This window comes from Epinephelus moara, chromosome 20 (genome assembly GCF_006386435.1).
Source record: "Epinephelus moara isolate mb chromosome 20, YSFRI_EMoa_1.0, whole genome shotgun sequence".
In the NCBI taxonomy this organism is placed as follows: domain Eukaryota; kingdom Metazoa; phylum Chordata; class Actinopteri; order Perciformes; family Serranidae; genus Epinephelus; species Epinephelus moara.
Window position 1 is genome coordinate 11,411,781 of NC_065525.1, and position 23,985 is coordinate 11,435,765.

General features: G+C 41.6%; 1 protein-coding gene across 3 annotated transcripts in view; it reads left to right on the forward strand.

The window, feature by feature from the left end:
• The window catches only part of LOC126407636 (homeodomain-interacting protein kinase 3-like), a 32,737-nt gene that overhangs the window by 423 nt on the left and 8,329 nt on the right, over nucleotides 1-23,985 (forward strand). The window contains exons 2-16 of one of the 3 annotated variants that reach the window (XM_050072707.1): nucleotides 3,101-4,137; nucleotides 4,430-4,621; nucleotides 4,749-4,930; nucleotides 14,602-14,725; nucleotides 17,443-17,562; nucleotides 18,133-18,219; nucleotides 18,533-18,717; nucleotides 19,698-19,863; nucleotides 20,301-20,424; nucleotides 20,602-20,696; nucleotides 20,856-21,010; nucleotides 21,319-21,480; nucleotides 21,560-21,928; nucleotides 22,143-22,304; nucleotides 22,416-22,690. In XM_050072707.1, the coding sequence (XP_049928664.1) occupies nucleotides 3,103-4,137; nucleotides 4,430-4,621; nucleotides 4,749-4,930; nucleotides 14,602-14,725; nucleotides 17,443-17,562; nucleotides 18,133-18,219; nucleotides 18,533-18,717; nucleotides 19,698-19,863; nucleotides 20,301-20,424; nucleotides 20,602-20,696; nucleotides 20,856-21,010; nucleotides 21,319-21,480; nucleotides 21,560-21,928; nucleotides 22,143-22,304; nucleotides 22,416-22,690 (3,433 nt within the window). In that variant the 5' untranslated portion in view covers nucleotides 3,101-3,102. The remainder of the gene's footprint in view (nucleotides 1-3,100; nucleotides 4,138-4,429; nucleotides 4,622-4,748; nucleotides 4,931-14,601; nucleotides 14,726-17,442; nucleotides 17,563-18,132; nucleotides 18,220-18,532; nucleotides 18,718-19,697; nucleotides 19,864-20,300; nucleotides 20,425-20,601; nucleotides 20,697-20,855; nucleotides 21,011-21,318; nucleotides 21,481-21,559; nucleotides 21,929-22,142; nucleotides 22,305-22,415; nucleotides 22,691-23,985) is intronic. The other 2 variants (XM_050072710.1, XM_050072709.1) reach the window with 2 other exon arrangements.

Below are 23,985 nucleotides of genomic sequence, written 5' to 3' on the forward strand. Positions count from 1 at the left end.
CGGTTATGTTAGTCTGTTATATCATTTTAACGTTGAAATGACTTCGCTCGTAGCTAGCGTGTTTGCTAACTGGTAAGCTAGCCAACTTCAGTTTGTTCCCCTTTGCAGACAAGTGTTAGCAGCGAAAGCTAATTAGTTTGAGCTAACAGCGAACTGCTGTTATTCAGGGGTCTATTGAGAGCGTGCACTTGTTTGTATTTTGATTTCGAGTAATTTAAACTAAGTATTTTGTGAGACGTTGTTACCATGAAAATATATGGAAATAGCCAAAATGTTACGATTGGGCAACCATAAAAAGACAAAAACAATTGCCTTACAGTAACGTTAAGTGTAACTTGGCCAGTTTGGTTGTTTAAGCTACATTTAAGTCACTTCTGACCTATTCCACAAAGTATAACACACCCATTATTATGCTGCCTGTCACTTGTAACATAAGTTTCAACAGGTGTCTAGGCTGGTGTTGCCCTTCCCCCAGACACACACACACACACACACACACACACACACCACCCCTCCCATATGTTAACTGTCTCCTAGATTGATCAGTAACAAACTGCGTATACAGCTGGCACTCTTTACAACACTGAAACACACCACACACACACATGCACAAACACACGTCTGTGTCATAGCTCTCCATTTCAGGCTTGGATCTTGTAGCCCTTTGGGGTATCAGGCTTCCTAGGTTGGCAGTGAGAGGATAGGGCAGGAGGTATCACAGCTGTGCCTATGCCAGTATCCCTTATTGACTGATGGGTATGACACCTTGCCAGGCATGCAGAGGGTGAATCATTTGCACCGTGACCACACCAGTCATATTGGTGCTTCTCTTGTTTATTGCAAGTGACTTTTGTCAGTTGCATCAGGAAGTTAATGGTTTAAAGAAAAGTTGGCTCATAACAGAGTTTGTTATTTTCTGTCTGCAACATATCAGATAAAACTCACCAGCCCTACAAGTCATGAGAAATGAAGTGTGTTGTATTGCCATGTTGACGTTGAGGCACACCCCTTGGCCTGTCTGAGCCTGTGTGTGAAGGCGTCAGAAGTTGGGAAGGCTACTGGCTCTTAGCAGGCCTTTCTTGTAGAACAAAACGCTGTGCCTTAGACAACCAGCTTCACGAGTGTGTTTTTGTAACATGTGTGAAGTAGTGTTAAAACTGGAATCACCTGACCTGAGTGTTGTTGGCCCAGTCAGACACAGTCTATGTCTCTGTTTGGAAATATTCAGGAAGTGTGCCTGACAGGCTTGGCCTCTGCCTTTTCTCACGGTGCCATAACTTGCTGCAAGGAGAGGAATGTTCCTTAAAAAAACTTGGAGAGAAACTTGAAAGTAATGAATAAAATTTAAAAAGAATTGTTAACTGTTGAAAGTTTGATATACTTTGTCATGTGTGACACCCTAACTATGACATTCTCTATTTCATATTATCAGCCAAATGAAAGGAAGTTGTCTCTATAGCCACAGACCTACATGACTGGCACGTGTGGCAATGATCAGATAATATTGACTGTTAGCTGTTGAAAAAACACATGGATTTGATGTTTTTATCGTTTTCCTCAGGTTTGGTCAACATTTGTATCACATATGGTATCATTAAACACACCATGAATTTGGTATCGCAAAAGAAACTTGTATTTAAATTCACAGATCTGAGTTTCCAGGTCACTTTTATTCGGTTGAATTGCCTGTGCTTTTTTCCTCTTTTTGTGTCTCCTACTATCAGATAGAGTTAGTAACTATACTAGTGTCTTACCAGGGGCTAAAGACAGGACCATTCTCTTTCATTTGTCCATTGCAGATAATGATTTGACTGTGTTTATAAGACATCTGAACCATATTCATGTATTCATGCGGGTTGTTTGGAGTGTACACTTCAGATGTCAGACTTGGGTCACTTTAAAAAGAAGATGTAAAGTTGTGGTTAAAATGTTTGAATATTGTTTAGAAATGCGATTTGACCCTCTAACCCTCTGTAGACTCATTTGAAAATGACTATATCATTTAAATCAGCTGTATAGTGCACATGCCATAAACTAAAACAGCAGCCAGAACAGGTCATAGTCGGCTCCCTTGGTTGAATGTATTTCAGCGTTTGATAAACTCAGGTTTGGGTTTTGAAGTAAGGATGTAAAATACAAGTTGCATCACGATACAATGTCATAAAGATTCTTTGGACAGTGATACAATATTTGCTGATATCACAAAGTCTGCCATGATATGGTTGCGATTCAGTTTAATTCAGTGGCCTGTAATCAATATGAGATGATATCAGTAAATATCCTCATTGTCTTTTTCCTTGCTGCCTACCATTATATGCCTGGCGCTACGCCACTAGCCTTGTTTGAATGTTTAGGAACAAGGTGTTCTGGGATGCAAATGGTGACACAGACGTGCCAAATGAATTTCAAAATAAAGGCATATATCTTAAAGATGATGATCTGTATGGGATATTTGGTTGTCATCTTATTTGTTAACAATGACAATAGTAATATGCATAGCTCATTACACAGTATTTCAGTAGAGTCACAGACAGAAAGGTTTATTAATCAATGCTATCAGTTGACAGTTGTTTCAGTGCATAGGTGTATGTGCAAAATGTCACTGAGTTACAGAGCATGATGTATTATTTCCCCCTGGTGTACTGCTTGCTTTGCGGTTCTACTTGGTATGAAACTGACCCTTCAGTGTAGCTTGCAGGGACAGGCCAGAGATGCAATGGGCTTCCCCCATCTCCGATTACAGTGAGCCAGTTCTCCTTTCCAGTAAGGATGACATGATGGCTTAGATGTGTATTGGCTTTGGCAGCTTTCATGATTGCTTTACTTAGACCACAGTTTAGACCTCAGGAGTTTGGTGATAGGGAAGGTGCTACTTTGCTCTTAACCACTTCGCTTCTCTGGACACAATATTGTGGTTAGTCGAGTGTTTGTACCATGATTTTAAGCAATGTTTCATTTTAATATTTACAAGTTGTGTAAGCTATTTCAGCATGTTAAGTAAACTTGTAGATAAATCCTAAGCCTAAAAACTTAATTTTGTCAACTTTGCTGGACTAAACTGATACATGTGGGCTGTGTTTTATTTATCTTTTTCCTTTAGGTATGGCCTCACAAGTCTTGGTCTACCCATCACACCTGCACTCAGCTCAGACAAGTGCCTTAGGAACCAGCAGCAGTGGTACGAGCAGACACAAAGACGAAGCTCACCGCAGTAATAACACCAGCAGAGCCTTTCAGCACCGACCCACGTCCAAGACCTATGTGATCGGAGTCAACTACGGTATTGCCTATCCCAACAACGTTATCCCATCCTCAACCGGTGCTGATTCAGCAAGACTTCACAGGGGACTACAGCTTGGAGAGAGGGAGGAGTGGGGATTGCAGACTGTAGGATTACAGAGACAAGAGAGCTGGGAGAGGCAAGGAGAAGGTCCAGCTGGGATCCAGGAGTCTCTTTGCCAGAGCAGAGGCCCACAGGAAGTGAGGCTTCGTAGAGACAGTGGTGGAACTCCATCAGGAGGAGGCTTGGACTGCGGGCTACTAAGGAGGGCCTGTATCAGAGCAGAGGAGGAAGAGGGCATAAACAGGATAGTACAAGCGGTAGGAGGATACGTCAGCCTTGTAGACACAGGTGCCACACAGAGATGTGAACAGAAGGAAGGTGAAGGTGGAGAACATCTGCGGGCGAACAACTGCGTTAGAACCATGCAGATAGTGGAGGAGGTATCTGCTCTACCTTCACTTCCTCCCCCTGTGGCCATGTTGCAAACCAGCACCGGGAACAATGCAGACACTGTCAGAGTAGGGGGTGGAGGGACACTGCCCTCTCAACACAGCAGGGTTGAGGCCGTGACCGGCATGGGAATCAGGGTGGATGGGACCGAAATCAGGCCTAATGGCAGTACTGAGACAGTGGCAGGAGCTACAGTGACGAGAACTGGATCAGGAGATGGTGACTATCAGTTAGTTCAGCACGAGGTTCTGTGCTCCTTGAAGAACAGCTATGAGGTCTTGGAGTTTCTGGGTCGTGGCACCTTTGGTCAGGTGGTTAAGTGCTGGAAGAGGGGAACGAATGAAGTGGTGGCTGTTAAAATACTGAAGAACCATCCATCCTATGCACGCCAGGGACAGATAGAGGTGAGCATTTGTGTCATTTTGTTTTGTTAATAGAGAAAATGTATCTTCAGTGTTGTAGTTGAAATTGTGGATTAACTAAAAAAAATGCTTGTATGGTGGCCTAGTTGCTTGTGACTGCTATTTTGTTGGGGTGTCACATCAGCACATGACAACAGAAACACTGCTCCTTTTGCTATTTTTGATTTCGACAGAGACTGATTAATCTTTCTAGATGCCAAAGAAGTGTTTGCTTTATGCTCTGTTGGTCTGAACTGAACCTGTGTTATTTTCTCTCTTGTTCCTGAACCTCCAGGTGGAGATCCTGGCCCGGTTGAGCAGCGAAAATGCAGATGAGCACAATGTGGTGCGTGCTCTGGAGTGCTTTCAGCACCGCAGCCACACCTGCTTGGTGTTTGAGATGCTGGAGCAAAATCTTTATGACTTCCTCAAACAGAATAAGTTTAGTCCACTGCCACTCAAAATCATCAGGCCCATTCTGCAGCAGGTAAAGCGACATATGTTGCAGATGTGCAGATATAACCCATACATGCAGATACAGTACCCACGCTCATAGAAGACAGTGTTTTGTTGAGGCTTGACATGTCTGCTTTTATGTATGTAAAACTTTGCAGGTGGCAACGGCCTTAAAGAAGCTGAAGTGTCTGGGTTTGATCCATGCTGACCTGAAGCCAGAGAACATCATGTTGGTGGACCCCTCCAGGCAGCCCTACAGAGTCAAGGTCATTGACTTTGGCTCAGCCAGCCATGTCTCCAAGGCTGTCTGCTCCACTTATCTGCAGTCCAGATACTACAGGTGAGTAATTCCACCTTCAGTCAGATCTCTGTATAATCCATCATTCACTAAATTCAAAACTAATGGAGCCGAGTCCACCCTGCAGTGGGTGATGCTTGAGTTGACTGACATACTTGTTCATACTTTGTAACACTTGTTTTGTTATGTTTGTTCTCTGTTACTTATCAAAGCTGTTTTTAAAACCCACAAAAATAATTTGCTGTGATTGGGTAGATTCATTTGACTGGCTTTTGCCAGTTCAGAAATGACTACAGATTCAGAGTGACATTTTTACAACCCAAATGCCATATTTACAATGAGGAAGTGCATAGTTAAGTTATCTATCCCATATCCAGGGATAAGCACAGTGTCAGGGCGGCTGTGGTTCAGAAAGTAGAGGGGTCATCTACCAGTCGGAAGGTCAGATTGTCTTTGGGCAAGATACTGAACCCCAAATTGCTGAGTGTGTGCGTGAGAATGTTATCTGATGAGCAGGTGGCACCTTGTTGCTTAGCGTTCGTCACCTTTATATGAATTTGTGTGTGAGTGGGTGAATGGTGTCTGTGTTGTAAAGCACTTTGAGTGGTTGCTAAGACTAGAAATTAGGGATGCACTGAATATTTGGTAACCGAATATATTCGGCCGAATATTGCAAAAAAACACACATTCGGTATTCGGTGGAATAAATTAAAAGCAAGGCCGAATAATAGCGGCGTGTTTTGATAACGCATTCAAACAGCATGCCGTGACGGGCCGAGTAAAATGTCNGGGTGGCTGGTTGATTCTTATTTTATTTATTTATTTTATTTTGATACCCCCTATGTTCATCACTCATTGATGCTGTTTTTGAACTATGAATAAGTCAATAAGTAATTTATTCCTCATTGATGCTGTTTTTGAACTATGAATAAGTCAATAAGTAATTTATTCCATTGAAATATCATTGAAGTATTATAGAAAAGTGAACTTTTTATAAATGACAAAAGGCACATCTGCCTCATTTTTGCTGTGGTATCGTGATACTACTCAGAACCATGATATTTTCATTGGTATCGTACAGTGGGATCCAATTTTGGTACCGTGACAACACTAATCTGGAGGGGGTTCATCTGCAAAAACGAATGAAAAACTAAACAGTATTCGGTACTCGGTATTCGGCCAAGCGTTTAATATTATTCGGCTTCGGCTTCGGGCCACAAATTTTCATTTTGGTGCATCCCTACTAGAAATGCGCTACATAAATGCAGTCCATTTACCATGTTTAATTTTGTTCTGAAACTTTGCTTTGATGATCTAGTATATTTTGTGTTACTGTCTAAGAATGGCTATTTTGTGCTGTAAAAACATGGGCAATTGTTGTTGTTTTTCGCTCAGGCGTGGAGGCCAGATTACAGATTGACAGTTTATAGTTGATTAGGTTTTTTAGCAATTTAAGATAAGACATAGGTCACATTACACTATTGACCCAGAAGAAACAGCCCACAGGTGAAAGTGAAATGTATTTTATTTTTACTTCTAGCCAGGTTTGTTTCTAGAGAAACCAAAAACAACCACTAGAAAGAAAAAGCTGCACACCTCAGAGGAAACTTGGCAGGTTTCAGATTGTACAAAATGTTCAGCAATTAGATTGACAGGACAGAGTACTTTTTAGGAAGATCAGATATGTCATGCAGTGAAATGTCATGTCATTGTGATATGCCAGCACACTTAGCTGACTTGGTCCCATGGGTAATAGTTGTTTATGAGTGTGTGTCTCTATGTTTCCCACAGGGTTTAGTAAAGTCTTTCTCCAGCTTTATGTGTTTAGGCCTTTGCTCTTCTTATGTAATGTGAAGTGCTCTGTATTAACCTGCACACTCTCACAGGGAGCTCCACGAAGTGCATAGTCCCCCCACGTCTTTCTCTGTTTCTGTCGTTTTTGGATCCATGCCTGCATACATGTATGTCTGATCTGTGTTCAGCGTGTCACGCCCTAAACTCTTCTGCTCTTGCATAACTTGTAGAGGAACTGAGATGTTTATACGAGGAACAGCGTCATGAAATATTTGGCATGTCTCGAATGCTGGGGTGAGAGGGAGAATGTGCTTACGAAACGCAAACAGGATTGTGAACTTCAAGACGCATCGTTGTGCAAAAGAACTTACGTTATTAAGCCGTAAGCTCACATTATGCCACACAATGCATTTAACAAAATCACTTGTTCTCTCATTTGAAATGTGCTGAAAACTGTGGATGAGTCATTGTGGACTTGTTGGCAAGTGGAAGTTAGTGGCAGATGACATGTTTAATGACGTTCATGCTTGTCTCAAAGCAAAGTACTTCCTTTTCATAAACCTCTGAACAACTAGCTGGCAATTTCATTCACCTATGCTCTAAAAAGCAAGTTTCAGCAAGTCGGCTGATTGAGTCAGATAAACTATTGCTAGCTCTTAAAACTTTGTGACAAATGCTGTTGAGATACTGGGTATATCTGCAGCTATAGACAGTACATATCCATCCTTACACTCTGTCCTATAAGGAACACATTTTCTTAGTTATTTTAAGTGTAATTTCTGCTTGTGGTGTATGAATCACGGGCCTCCTGTCCTGAAGCAAACTCCTTTAGACCAAATGTAAAAACGAAGAGCCTCAGAGCACCAAAATGTCAGTGTTAACCCTGGGTGCAACTTCTCCATTTTTTTTTTTACGAACCATGCCACTGTCGAGGCCCCCCTCTCAGAGCCAAGGAGAGTGGAGCTATAGCTGTTACATAACATAAAGGCTTTGCTCTGCAGTTGACCTGGTTAAGTGTGTATGAGTGTGCGTTCATGTGTGCTTGTGTGTGTTTTGTCTTTGAGTAGCATCGGCAACGCTGAGATCATAGTGCAGTTGAAATGGGCTGGCACTGAATCTTAGGGAGGTCACTCAGGACACAGAGGGCCAGGGAAGAATGTGGTATGTGAAAACCCACATTTAGATCCAGGAAAAAACATCAGACATTCCTGTGTGTGCCTGGGTATGCTTGTGTGTGTGCTCGTGTCTGTGCAACAGCTGCCAAGGCAGGGTGCTTCATGTAGTTTACACAATGTACCCTAACATGCTACACAATAACTAAACTCAGATGTGATTTAAAAAGATTCTCTGAGGATGGAAACACAGAGTGTCAAGGTTGTTAACTTTACCAGCAGGGGCCACAAAGCTCAATTGACCTGAAATCTTGCGAAGTGTAACTTCCGGGTGTATTTCCTTTGGCCACCAGCAGTGTGCAACAGTTCTATTCTTTGATTACTTTTGCTGTGCAAAACATCTGTTTTGTGCCTTTTGTCAAATAGTATAGGGCCACTGGTTTTACAAGATTATGTAAGAGTGAAGACAATAACTTATTGGCCTTTAGTGGTACATCAGCACTTCCATTCCTCTGCTTTTTGTCTTTATTTGCTTCCCATCTTACCTCCCTTCCGCCGTGTGTTTGTTTGAGTGTGTTTGGTAGTCGGTTTATCCATAACGGCAGCTAGTAGTATATACACATTTGGAGCTTACTTTGTGCATCATGCATTGAAAAGCCTGGTTAGGTAAATGTATGTATTCATAGGGAGATGTCACTACACTGTATTGCACAGTGCTGTTTTTCCTATCTATATGTTTACGCAATTTGAGCCCCTGAGCGGTGTGTGTGTGTCATTTTGTTTGTACATCAGGTTATCAGGAGAGTGGTTTGTAGGACACAGTGTCTCCTCAGCTCCAGTGCTCATATTGCATAATGGCTGCACTGTATTGTTACCACGGTGAAGCTGTAAAGAAATGCTGGCCTCACCACAGTGGGTAGGAGGAGGTGTGTTTTTTTTTTTTTTTACAGCTCTGGGGTTTTCCCTGGATTTTCCACAACCATAGGTAGTAGCATTGCCAGCAGTGTGGCTTTGATGCCAAAGTCAGTTTTTAGAGAGACAAAGAAAACCCCAAGGGGCAGTAAAATTGATGTTGTCCTCACATTCTCATTAAAGACAATCTGAGATCACAATTATAAATGCAGGGTTGTATTCATCACTCCCACACAAACTGTAACTGAACGAGTTTGAATGCACAGACCAATGCTAGACAACATCAGAATCCAAGTTGTTAATATTTTCTGGTGCTGTTAAAGGTTTGTTTACCAACATGGTCCCCTTTTTGGAGTAAAAGAACACATGAGAGACTCAAAATGCTCATTGCCTGATGCTCAAAAAATGAGCAGATTGGGCCTTTTAACCGCTACCATATAACAAACATTGATGGGACATATGTCACATCGTCATGGCCATGAATACTAAAAAAGGGTTTGCATAAGTATAACTCAGGTGCTTCAGTAGGTTTTTTGTCTGTGTTGTCTATCTGAACTTGGGGATTTTAAAAATAATTAATGGACTAGCATACTTATGAATTAAACAGCTTATGGTTCAGTTATTAGCTTTGACAAAGTGGAGTTAAAGGCCACAGTGCAGCACTGCTAGTGGGGCTTGCCTCAGTTTGACTCCTCCTGTCAGTACATTTCCATCCATCATTATTCTGTAGCATGCCGCCACCTTGAATGAGTAACCTGGGAGGCAGTTGCTATAGTATCTTTTATAGTAGCAATGCTTGATTAATACACTACACTTTTTCTTTCAATATGTTAGGCTGTTGTTTACTGAAAAGATGCGTTGCTGGCAGCAGTATTAGTTTTTAAGCAAGTTCAAACAGAATTTGATTTGGACCGTGGTTGTGTATGAATGTAGCCATATCTCTGACTCACTGGGGTGTCTGTGACTCAGGTCGTAGCATGTGCAGTAGTTGCATTGCTTGCATTTTGAAGTGTCCTCAAGTGAAAGCTTATTCCAATTTGTACTGTCATAAATTGTGTTCTTCTATCTACCTTATTCCTCAGGGCGTTACTGTAGAAATGATTCTGGGTGCAACTTAAGGTGAGATAGTGGAGGCAGCAATCTTGGTGGCTAACTGCTAAACGATGGATCTCTTCAAAAGTAATTTGCCTTCAATTTAGCAAATACAGCCTTGTTTTTTTAACAGATGTTAAACAGTTGTCAAATTAGCATTTTCTAAAACTCTTTGCGGACTTCTGGCACCTGATGTCCTTTCTGTGTTTCTGGCCCTACTAGCAACCAGACTGTGGTAAGTTTGTAGCTCCAACAACAGTGTTGAACGTGCAGCCAGAACAAAAGGGGATTGTTTCTGTAACCAGCACTGACGTTTCTGTCGCCAGCATAACGAGAGGAATAGGTTTTCAACCCTCAGCTATGATACCAGATCATCCCGTATTGAGAATTAAAATGCCAATCTCTTACTGAATCATTACGGGATGTGATTTGTCCTGTATTTTCATGCACATCTTACTGTCATCTAAACACTATGTTTTCACATGCTTGGAATGACAACAGAAATAACAACACCAAAAGAGTTTTGAGAGCAGAGAAGTATTAAATCAGAATTTGCGGAAGACAATAACAGGTCTTTGGTCACCCTATGTCAGCACGTGATAACTCTGTCTTTCCCTGTTTGACTGCATTCTTAACCTACATAAAAAATTGCCCGTTATAAAATAAACTCAGCAGCCTCAAGGCATCTAGGCTGAAAATGTGTTACTAATTTACAATACTTCTTTCATATCATATAAAATGAATGCCTAGAGTTATTTATTTCACTACTACTACTTAACTACCGAGGTCTGCTTCCAAATTCAGCATTGTGTCTTCAATCTAATAAATCAGCAACAGTATTAGGTAGGAAATGTCATGTTTATGCACTCACATGGAGCTAAAATTAATTCAGAATTATGTTAGATGTCCACAAAATGTGTTACTGTCTATGAGTCACAAGAAATTATAAACCGGCTTTAAGAAGGAGAAGATGTTTACTGTGAGCTAGCTCAGGCTCCATTAAATTTAGCATTATGTTAATGTAGCAAGGCATGCTAAATGCTAACGTGCCTGGTAAAAAAGCAAAACAACCGATGCTTTGAGATGGCTGTCAGAGATGGCAGAGGTTTGATCACATTAACTAGTCTGAGGTGTTACAGGTGGTGTGTTCTCATGTTTTATTTCCCGCTCCAGGAGAAAGGATTAGCGTACCGTTACTATTGGAAAACGCCATGTCTGGTTCAGCGCCGGAAGTCGTGCCTGTATTTCATGCCCAGTAGTTCACGCAAGGTATCATGGGAGCCAGGAAAGTGGTGGATAGATTTGCATAAAGATGCATTTTACGTAATTTATGATGAAACGACATACGGTTTGTTCGTATAGGAAGTGGTTAATCCATGCAGGCAGAATCTAGATTTATTCACCTGTAGCAAAGAGGTGCAACCTTGTCGCAGAGATCTTGCTTAGTCATCATGATAATGTTTTGTACTTAAATGGATACGAACTTGGACTTTGTTTGTTTTATATGCAGAACTCTGTAGGTAGAATTCTCTGGCTGAAGCTTTTCAATGCTTGTCATGCTCCAATGTGTTGTTGCCATGGTAGCATGACACAGCAGGGCCTGGTGAGGTGACGGTTCAGTCCTGCGGGGGCCGGTGACGTAAAACCACCTCCCACAATGAAAATGGAGCACTGGGCTATGTGAATAATTCAGTTGAGCAGATCAGGTGGAAGGAAGGATGGCTATCATCTTAGCATGCTTACAGATTTAGGCAGGTTGTGTTAGGCTTCCTTCACCTGGGTGTGATTTCTTTGTCACCGAGGTGTTGTCTTACACTAGCACTGTCACACTGCAATAGTTCATGTTTTGCACATTTATTCAACTAACTGATGTAAATGCTCAGATGCATCTTCTTGCTAAGTCCTCTTTGGAAAGAACAGGAAGGTCAAATCCTGAGTAGGCAGTGACATGTAGCCCTCGGCCTTCTCTCTAAAAAGCATTCATGTGTTAAGATGAGTTTTGCTGACTGGCTCACACTGTCAGTTTCACTCCACAGTTTCAAAATACAAGGCTAGAAGAAGAGTGGTTTTAACACAACAGGGGACGTGTGGGGAAGTAAAACAGTTAAAAAAAATAAAATAAAAAAAAGACATGTAGCAGTGTCTGGATTACTGTTGTCTGTCCTCATTTGTTGTGATGGTCATTAGGGAAGTTACGTATGACGTTGGACCCCATACCTGCTGGACTCATACATAGTGCTTTATGAATAATACATGATCACTCAGTTAGTGGTGCATGTGTGTAAACATGATGCTAAATTCCCTGTTCCTTACCTGCAGGCTCCTTTTTTTACTTATCAGCCTAAATTATTCCGGTTTTGTCCTTGGTTAGTTTTTATCTTTTTCTAAAATACTGCTGCCTTTCTTGCTTTATGTGAGCATGCATTGAAATCCCAACATAAAACCAAGATTAGTCCATTAATTTAAAAGCACGTGTGTTAATAGAGACTGTTAATTTGTGTTGCAGTCCTTTAACAAGATAGGGCTTTGTGTGAGCATTTTGAAAATGTAACAGAAAGTAACCACATGACACTTGTGTTTGATATTCTAGTGGTGTCTTTCAGGCAATCTTTGCTTTCAGTCTTGGTGCTCATATGTGGTAACTCGATCCGCTGTCCCACACATGTCCCACGCCTTAGTGGGATGTGTTTCGTATGTGATCATCAAGGATCAGCTTTGTCCACACGTGTTGAAGCACTGGGCTCACATGTCCTGTAGCAAGTCCCTTCTCATCATGTTGAACACACTCAGATGCATGCGTACCTGAAGTGTGTATGTCTGTCAGTTCAGTATCACAGTTCTCTGTACGCAGCAGAGGTGTATTGCCGTACAGTCTGCAATGTTTGTTCTTGTTGTAACTGCAGCTCTCTAGTGTGAACAGTTAGTTCTGGAACCTGGTCTGGCTGCCAAACACCTGTGGGTGTGTGCATGCGGGGTGTGTTGTGTTTGTTATGGGATGATGAGCTGTAAAAGCGCTAGAAAGATGTTCAAATCTTACTAAAAAAAACCCTCTTTTTTCTGTCTTCTGTACCTTAAACATTAAGCAACACCAGAGGCAATGGATGTTAGACCAAAGTGTAGTTAAAACCAGATCCTCCCATCTCTGTTTCCTCTTCTTACGTTAACATAATAAAATGTTTTGTAATCTGGAGCAACTGACTAACTTGGCCTCTGTTAAACTTAAGTTTGTGCTGCATGAGTGAAGCAGAGCTAACTCATAAGCTTTGTGTAGTTTGTCCTAATTTTGTTATGATTGATGATGATTATATTTATCTTTCTTTGCTCTTAAAATCTGTGTAAATTCACATTATTTTTGTTTTGTTTTTTATGTTATTTTCTTTGTCCTTGCTTAAGGCTCCTTTTTATGTTCAAATTGGTTTTTGCGGTGTGGCGTCTCTGTCTCCAGGCAATTCCAGCTCTGTTTATCGTAGCACTTAAAGCTAGAAACACCGCAATCAAATTCTCAGTCCTCATTTTGCAGGATTGTTCTGTAAATGTTTGAGGGAGTCTCCTCCAGGGCTCTTTTTGGTATTGCATAACAGGACTTCTTCCTCTTGAAGGAGTAATAGGAAATAGCGAAGTGTAATTTCCTCCTCCGGGCCAAGGAGGGCAAAAAGCATGGCGCTGTGCTTTTAATGTGACAGACTTGACATCTGCAATTGTTTGTTTACACACAAACATACATGAACACACAAAAACACACACATGTTCACAATCATACACACACACACACAGAACCTTGAATGATTGAGTGGCCCCATTTATCACCCTGTAATACTGTTACATTATGGTCTTGCGTCCGGTTGTTGCTTGGCAACAGTCATTTCCCCCGTGGTCGTCACAGCAGTGGTTACTATTTGCAGTGCTGTTGCTCAGCTGCTGTGTCCAGGCCTAATAGCCCATTGTTTTCATACACTGCCTTGCACTACTGCTGCAAGATTATTAGTCTCATTTGAATTGCGTAAGTGGCAAAGTCCGTTCCTTGGAAGAGATTTAGTTCTTTGTTGCAGTAACACAGCGTGCACGTCATTTGGGTGTAATTTTCACTTTGTGATCCCTGAATAAGGAGGCTGTAATTTTGTGCATAGAGACAGTTATGTGTCATGCTTTGTAGTATTCTTAAATTAGTGCGTATCTCTTTATATTATTGTTTTATAAAATGTAAAACCTATGAGAACGAGGTAGTGCTGTGCTTGAGGGCTGACTTTATCATATGAAAATGTACACTGAAATACTAGAAGAATAGGAACACCAATTTGATGCCCTTCAACAGCCCTGCAATAAATTCTTACCGTGTTCAGTTTTTGGTGCCACCCTGAAATACTTCTACTGTTGAATTTATACTTCCTGGTGAGGAATTTGATGTAGTGCTTTTGAAATAGAATTGTCATTGCTGAGATGTTTGGGTTTTGGTTACGGTCACAGAGAGGTAAAGCAACGTGTCTTCTAGCTGCCTAAGCTCTCTATGCAGTAAACACCATGTGGAGTCACAGTAGCTATTTTAAATCCAGAGATACTCCTAACAGTGATTTTATATGGTTGACAGGTTTCGCACTATCCACTTAGTTACCCTACCTTTTTGTTCACTAGAAACATTTTCTTCTCTGCTGATCCAACAAGAGCTACAGAGACCCGAGCCCTGCTAATCTTGTGAATCCATAGATATGTTGCCCCCCAAGGCTGTGACAGAATGACTAGTTTTTAACTTTACATGGTGACCAACTCCCAAAAGTAACCTATTCTGCCTCTCTTTTCTCTCTGTAGGGCTCCAGAGATTATTTTGGGCCTGCCATTTTGCGAGGCCATAGACATGTGGTCACTGGGCTGTGTGATAGCTGAGCTCTTTTTGGGCTGGCCCCTCTACCCCGGAGCACTGGAGTACGACCAGGTAACATTCTTCACACACACGCAAGAACTGCTAGCTACTTCGCACACAAACACACACACACACACACACACTCCAGGGGAGAGGTAAAGGGGAGATAAAGATATATCCCTCTCTCCTATTGAGGAAGAGAGAGTTAAGAGGACAAAATAAACAGAAAGTAATAACATTTTTCAGAGATTACATAATACATATTCCATGTGTATAATGCAGATTTCCCAGAGGCAAAAACTCAACAGTATGTTCATTATATAGTTAAAGCTGTATTTGTTGTTGCTCCCTGATCTCTCTCTCGCTGTATGACTGAAGTCCAGCAAATCCAGCATGAAATCCACCAAATACTAATCTGAGCTGAGTGTATCAGGAAATTGTTCTTGGCAATGTGTGATGATCTTCCCACAGGGTTGTGCGGTCTGAACTACACAACCGGGACTTTAAATGGAGTCCCCCAGCGAGGGAGAGGGAGCATGGGAAAAGGTTCACATCACATTCACAGAGCAGTACAGGATTACCCTGTGTTTGACTATAGGCAACTCTGAGTAGGCCAGAATTAAGTCCATCATGTTTACTGTGAGTTTAGAAATTTGGAAAAAAGACTCTTGGACACCCTGGTACTGTCTTGTCCTGGCATTTATTAGGTTGAGAGAAAATGATATTTGACCTTCTATGGACATCTTCTCTTCAGGCGTCTTTGCCAAACCAAATGTTTGAAATTGGCTGTGCTTTCATAGTGCACGCCAGTACCAAACATTCTTGATCATTAGCATTTTGTTAAAGAATTGATGTCTTGTTTGGGTAGACCCTGTTTAATGCAAATGTGTGTATCTGTTTTTAACGAGGGGTCACTGGTGCCTCCAGCAGCAGCTAGCAGTTTGAACAATCATCAGTCAGAGATAGTGGCGGATAGAGCTCCGCTGAGCACTGACAGCGCTGTTGTACCACCGGGCCATGCCAGGACACACACTCACGCGTGCACATTGAGCCCCCAAAAGTATGCTGTGCTATGCCAAGGCTCACTGCAGTTCCACTCTACACAGCAAAATGTATTTATAAACATAAGCCTGATGGTAGACATGTGCACACACACACACACACACACACACACACACACACACACACACACACACAGATACACACACGCACACTGTGGTGAGTGTTCAGTGCACCATCAGCAGGTTCTCAGACCAGTGCCCTCTGGCCAGTCAGTGTGTTTGTTCTGGGCCGTAGACCGATGCACGTGCACTCATGCTCACACGCACACACACACACAGTATAACCTATCACTGTGGGATTTCCATTGGTCATGGAATTTCTGGAGTATCATGGAATTTTAAGAGGGGTGATCAAGACAGGGCAGGCCAGAAAGCTGAATGAATTCTTTGGAAAAGTCAGCACATATCTGGTAAACTCCAGTGAAATGAACCATATGTCAATTTCCCACAGTGCATTTTAGAACTCGCAAATCAAATGGTGCTGGAAATCACACCTGTCATTGATTAGAAATCTTTCTTCCTTCTCACACATCATATATTAAATTAGTCTTGGTGAATATGTGACATCATTAAAAAAAAGAGGTATTGTGATAAACCATTCTCATTTTAGGTTTGCTGAGAAACCCAATGAATTTATGCTCTAAATGTTTCTATGACTGTATAAGTAGTTTCACAGCACATTACTGTACAGGGAAGGTCGGCTCAAATAATGTAACACATTGAAAATGTCCTCTTTTTTTTTTTTTAATTTTACCTTTTTTTAACTTTACATTTTAACTAAGGATGACCCTGACTATGATCATGTAAAACTTAAAGTTATTTTATGGTACACTTTTTGATGGAAAGGGAAAGTCAGCTCAGTTTACATGATAACATTGTCTAAATACCTCTTATTTGAACTGTCAGTAAAAAACAAATCCCTTAATAGGTTGCAGACTAAGTTGGCCATCAGGCTGTGGTGCAAGTGCCAAAAAAGAAGAGAGAAAGAAAAAATTGGTGCGTGTAATTTTAAAAGTTACATGCACCAGTGCATGTACACAGAGCCCTGCATTTCAATCTGTCACTTAAAATTCAAATAAAAAATTGAAGATTAGGCTTGGACTATACTACTTGGACACTTTTTTCTAAGAAATAATGGGTTTAAAAGCTCAAAATTTTCAGTGCGTGAAATTGTTATTATTGATAATAAGTTGTGCTGAATGTTGTAGACAACTATCAGTAACCTTTGACTCCCCCCTGTGTGTGTGTGTGTGTGTGGCTTGTGTGCGTCATCAGCCTTGGGCCTGTGAAGTGCTCCATCTATGTCCGTTTGGCAGGGCACTAAAGGTTGAAGTGCAGGGATGTTAAAGTGCTGTATTAGATAACAAGCAACTTATAGACCAGCTGTTGGACAAACTCCAAGTTTCAGAGTAGAACATAAATATACATGATGGAGATGTTGTGTTTGCATCGTGTTGTTTTTCAAAGATAGCCTTATGCAAGCTTGAATAACAGTACACCATTGGATTTTTTTATCAGCCAGTTTATGTTAGTCACTTCTGGCCTTGATGGTTTTTCTTCCTCTTAACCATAAACACATTGATTTGCTTTATCCCCTTCGTGGTATGAGTCGATCAACAGTAAAAAGTATTGCGTGTCTTGCATTTCTCTGTTTCTACATTTTTCCATGTGCTTTTTAATTTCTCACCTTTGTCATTTCACTGTACTTATATTTTTCTTTTGCTTCAGATCCGGTACATCTCTCAGACTCAGGGCCTGCCCACCGAGCAGCTGCTCAACAAGGGGACCAAGACTTCTCGTTTCTTCTCCAAAGAGTCCGACTCTCCATACGCCACCTGGAGACTAAAGGTACGTGCACACAAATGTACAAACATATACATGAAGGGTTTGTGCAAACATGTAAAAGACTTGCAAACACAGAGCACACAGTCTCCTGTCAACCACATATGATAAGGGGTAGATGAGATTAGAAATGAAAAAAGTAGCAGATATTCGGTGAAAATTGAAGTGAAAGTTCTTGCAGCGAGGAAAGAAAGTAAGAAGTGGTAGAACATTACCGATAGGAAACAGATGCATAAGCTTTTCAAAACAAGACAAAGCCAGCACGCCCTGAGGAAAACTTTAGGAAATGTGAAACTGTGTTTAGACTACCTGCTGGCTGACTCTAAATAAATTTTAAATGAATGTGAGCCTAATGTTTATCTGTTCCAGTACTTCCCAGCAAAAACTCAGCTGCCTAACACTCTGACCACACAGATTGACATGGAAACACGTAGTTTACTCCCATTGCCTGTGTAGACCTTATGTAATACTTTCATTCCTTATTATTTAAACATTACAAATCTGGTGGTAGCTTTCAGCACACAGAGATGCAAAAACATTTTTTTTCTAATCTTACTGTTGATATTTCTCCTCCAGACAACAGAAGAGCATGAGAAGGAGACAGGACTTAAATCCAAAGAGGCCAGAAAGTACATCTTCAGCTGTCTGGATGACATAGCACACGTGAGTTCAACCAGATCAAATGACTTTAATCAAATTCAAACCATGCAAATGAAACAAAAGAGTGACAAGAGATAACAGATAATTTTAGGTTCATGCTCGAATATACAACAATGTATCCTTGTAAATGTGCTAAACTTCATGATCACATCTCAAAACACCCTGAACCTTGTTTTGCAGCTGTAGAACAACCATATCAGTAGATCAGTTCAAGCACTTCCTGTTTTTTTAATTAATTGTGACATGAGCTGTTGCCCTGTGTGGCTCTCATATGCATTGTTTTCTCTCTGTCTGTCTCACTGCTTCCATCTGTCAGGTGAACTTGGTGCTGAGTCCTGATAACAGTGACATGCAGGCAGAGAAGGCAGACAGGAGGGAGTTTGTGTCTCTGCTGAAGAGCATGCTGCTGATCGATGCCGAGGACAGGACCGTTCCAGCTAGCGTCCTCAATCACCCCTTCCTCACTATGACTCATCTGCTAGACTACCCACACAGCAACCAGTAAGGCTGCTACAACTGACATTAACACGAAATGTGTTTGCTTGCACGCTCTTGTTTGTGTTCTGTTGTTTTTCTTTCCTGTAGTAACTAGCAGTGTACAAAGACATGGTGTAAATGCATTTTTAGACAACAAGTAGATCCAGCTAGGCAATCTGATTGGTCAATTAGACATTTAGAACATGATGAATCAGCATGACAGCACACCGTGCTCATCACTAAAAATACTACTCTGCCATTACCATGACAACATTGTCACTTCCAGAGCTGAATCATAAATGACATGATTTCATCTATTTATTTATTTATTTATTTATTTTCAATAAATCTTGACTTTTGGACTTTACGATGCCCTGTAGTTAACTGTTCAATGTGAAATCAGACCAAGGAAAAATAATTCTTCAGCAGAAATCTTAGTCACAGCAAGATTGAGTAAACATGGCAGTTTTGTGCTTATGTGTGTGATGTTTATTCAGTTTGGGAAATTCTGCAGTTTCTACAAAGCAGTAACATTAGCTCATCAAGTTCGCTGGCTGACTCAACAGGGACTAGATATCATCTCTGTCGCTAGGTCGTTACTAAGTGTAGGTCTACGTGGTATAGAAGTAAACCAGGTGTCATTACAAAGGAGTCTACTGACGTGATGTGGGTTTTTTTCTTCTTTTCAACTATTAGTCAGTCCCAACCATTTCCATGGAAATTAAGATAACATGAGCAAAAAGTGTTTTATTTTGAAAGTGAAGTGTCTCACAATATGAATACATCTTGATTATATCTTTTAACTTGTTGATAACACTTGTATGATCACAACATTACACATAAGAGTGATTCACGCGACTCGGCCCTGCCTCGTTACTGTCATGCCAATAATGGCAGTAAAACACACCCTCTCATGTATTACAGCCTAACTGTTGACTGTGGTTTGAACTCCAGCCCTAAAACTTCGCTCCTTACCTCACCACCACTTCTGTTATTCTCTCCAGTGTGCAGTCATCTTTCCGCATCATGGACATGTGCCACAGTCGGCCCACCAATGCAGTGTTTGACGCTCTGAATCAGAACACCATTCATTTCTCAAGACCACCTGTAGCCCCCACTGCCTCCTCTGGCCTCCCTCTGGGCTACAGCAACATACCGGTCCACACTCAAGTGAGATACTATTTTTCATTGCACCAGTAATCATTTGTATCAGTGTGACAAAGATCTTGAGTTACAAACCTCACACTGAGTTCTTTTTAAAGTACCATCATTGCTGTCTCTCATCTCTGTCATTTAGCATTATGCTACGACACATTGTTTCTTGGTGACATCTCAGTTTTGTCAGGACAGAGAACATAAATAAACGGCGTAAATAAGTCCAATCTTCAATACTTTTTCTGTCCACTGTTTCTTATCATCTCAGAATATTATTCTTTGTGTTTCTGTCACATGTGACACTGTTGATTGCTAATGTATATTCTTTGATTTCATCTCTCCTCTGTCTATCCATCTCATGACTATTCTTTTCACATTTTCTCTTTCTTTGCTATATTCTCCTCTCTACCTGCCACTCTGTGTCTCTTTCATTCTACTCTCTTCTAATGCAGGCTATGAACCAGTCAGCTCCTTCGGTGTTGCATCCTGGGATAGCTCTGACAACAGCAAATGGTCAGTTTGGGTGCACTGACTCGTTCCCACCTGCCCTTCTTCTTTGCCCTCCCACCATGCAAGGTAAGTAGACTGCATGCTGCTCACAATTATTACATAATACATTTCTCAATCTTTTACAGTATAAAGTGAAATGCAAATAAGTGCTGCCACAGCACCAATATGCTGTTATATTTTTCAACAGCCTAGTTGTTCTGCATGTGTGACAGATGGTTTGTTTTATGCTTCTTTTTTTTTTAGGTAACCTTAACCAACCAGCAGGGTTTTCTGTTCCCATGGTAACTCAGGCCCCTCCTATACAGCCCTTACCAGTGAGACCTGGTGTGATTGCTCAGGTAAGACCCAAACATGAATTCTAAATAGGTGTGTTGCTTATGCATCTTAGTCAACCTTAAGGCAACATCGGGCACTAAGTGTGGTGGAGTTAATACAGATCTGATATGAGGATCAACAGATGATTTGAAGAATAGCCCTGATTCGTTTTGTCCCTGTAGCAGGCGTGGTCCAACCGAGGGCAGCAGCTCCTCGTCCCAGCAGCATGGCAACAAATGACTCCAGTGGGTCCTCCTCCCTCTCACCCTCCTCCACCACCCCCCTCCTCCCTTACCAACGACACCACAGCTGGCCCACAGAGAATCAGCGACTGGGGGTGAGTCACCTTACTCTGAGTCACCAAAACTTAAAGTTTGGGAAATTCCCTTTTTAAGACCTCCACTAGGCAAAGATGCTTGTGTTGCAACCTGACTTCTTAAATGTAATGTAAACCAACAAATGGTTTACACAGCTGAACACTTGCTAAAGACACTGAATTTTTGTGTAGCTATACACTTAACCATTATTCAAAATAAAATACAATTGTAGCTTTAATATTAATTTAGAATATTGTTATGAATTGTTGCAGTTTTGTTTTCATCAGAGTGCAGCATATAATCTAAAAATCTTTTGATAACTTAACAGGAAATTGCGTCCCCACAGCAGCCACTACACTTCAGTGATGCAACAGCCTCTCCTGACTAATCAGATGCCAGCCCTCTCTGCCCATCAGCCAATCAACATTGGCATAGCTCATGTAGTGTGGCCCCAGCCAGCCAATAAGAGGAACAGACACAGTCACAACAGGTGAGATTCTGCTCCTTAGTAAAGTTAAACTGCTCTGCCATTTTATTGGTTTGTAATATATCAACTTTTGTGTTAAAAGGAATCTGTCCCACCCCAACAACATCCATGTGTCAGCATGTCGGACCCCCAAGATGGCCAATGTTGTTGGACAGGCAGTGGCACGACGAGAGCAGCCTCAGAGGGAGCAGCCTCTGGTGGAAACCAGACAACCCGGAGTTCGTAACACAAATGAAGAGGAAAATGATGTGGAGGAGGAAGTGAGCTGCTTTAAAGAGGTGGTGCCAAATGGTAACAGCCAGCTGGACCTGTCCAGTCAACAACAGCGAGAGGTGGCGGTTCTGATGGGTGACACGCCGAGCCCTGCTGCCAGTGTGATCAGCATTCGCAGTGAACTTACTGATGGGGAGGACGAAGAGGATGAAGACTCTCAGAGGTGCCGTCTGAGCGAGTGAGTAATATCATAAACAATGGAAATAGGATGGTGGTAGTAAAAACTCAGACAACCTATTAGTTTTCAGAAGCCGAATGAGCCTCTTTAACAGGATGTGTCTGGTTTCTGAAAAAGTCTGGAATACAGATTATAAATCTAAAACTTGAGTGATTCATGACAATTTTACTATCATGAGCCTCAGAAATGCTAACCTTAATTTTTATCTTCATAGGTGTAAAGAGGAGTGTGTGTGTGAGGCATGCAGAAACACCAGTGTGTCTATGGAGAGAGTGTGTTCCCTCAGCAGCCCCGACAGCAGCCTCAGCACCAGTTCTTTTGCCTCCAACTCTCTTCAGTCCAGCCCCTCTGTCTCACCATGCAAGAGGCCCAACAGGTAGTTATTTGTGGAAGTGACTTTATGTCCAAATAACTGGTAAATGTTCTACAAAGAGAAATACACTTGTGAGTGGCAGCCATCTTAACGTTGTGTCTCTTCTGAATTCAGCATGTCTGAGGACGACGGCCACGAGAGTGGCTGTGACACAGTGGAAGGCTCCCCCACGTCCGACACATCAACCTCCCCGCGCAGCAACAGTCCCTACCGTTACCTCGACAACAGTAACCACAACAACCGCCCACCTTTGGCTGCCATGGTAGCACCACTGCCTTCCCCTGCAGTGCAGGGCAGGAGCCCCCGTGGCATCAGGACCATGGTGGTTCCACCAATGAGAGTCCAGAACAACAACAGTCAAGGGACAGAGGAGCGCGGTCAGAGAACAGGTCAGTAGAAATGTTGACCTTCTCCAACTGGAAAGAAATATTTCTGGTTGTATGTTTATGTATTGTTTGACTTCATAGGTGAGAAGAAAAGAAGTGTGTCTATTGTTAGTTGTTTGTTGTTTTGTTTTTTCCAAGCTTACGAGAATTTAATTCTGTAATAAAAATGCTGTTTGTCACTAACACCCAGAAAAATGTTCTGCCATAAATGTGTCCTCACTCTACCACCTGTCCTGTGGTCTATCACCTGTGCTTTGGCGGTTTCTGCTTTGCAGGTCATATGGAAGCAGTGGGGGCTTATCGCCCCCTAGTGGGTCATAGAGGCTTTAACAGGTGATCAAGAGACACCAACAGAGAACTGGCCTTGTTGTACCAATACCTTAAAGATGCATCCATAGCAGGCAATGCTAACATTGCTAGAGAGTCCTTTTTTATGGCTTTCCCTCCATCAGTAGAAGATTTCTTCAAGGAAAGTTTCTGAGGGGTAAAGATAAAAAATATTTGGACATAAGCAGGTCTGTTATACATGCATAGTCAGATAGGGTTGTAAACAGTTTCTTTTAAATGTGCATGTGTGCACCATTTGAAATAAGTCAACATCTTGTGTAAGCTTCAGTGAACCAGATATCCCAAGGCAAGGCAAGTTTGATCATTTTGACGCTGTGTAGGAAGAGTTAAATGATAGTAACTCTCCTCATCTAAGCAGTCATTTTGGCTGATGGTGGATTTTTATCATTGAGAGAAATCCTTTAGGTTTCTTTCCTTTTAATCCTTCAAATAACTCTCACCAACCCTCAAAGAATATCTGAACTGCAGCTCGAGTATCTAAAACAACTCCCTCCTTACTCCACAGCACCAAGTTAGGCCTGCATCAGTGATAGAGTTTGATAGAGTAGAATAAAGTTTGATAGAGTAGAATAAAGCAGGGTTCACTTCAGGCAAAGTACAGCAAACATATTTTCCAAACATGAGTCTGTTGGATCCATAGAGCGGAGGGAAAGGTGGATGCATTAATTTGGTGTTGAGCCAGAGCCTATGTCTTCTCTGCTGGTTCTTGCTATGTAGCAAATGTTGCCCTGAGGCACTGATCTAGTATCAGTTTCACATTTTCGCTCTCCCCAGATGTTAATTTTTAAAATGGTGGAGTAAATTTAAAACTGATACAGATCAGAGTCCAATTCCTTGTCTGAGTGCCAACAATCTGTTTCTTTCTCTTTCTCCAACTTTATGGATTTCATTGCCTAGTTTTATGATGCTGTGTTTAATGGAAAGATTTGCAGCTGTTAAAAAGTGAGACA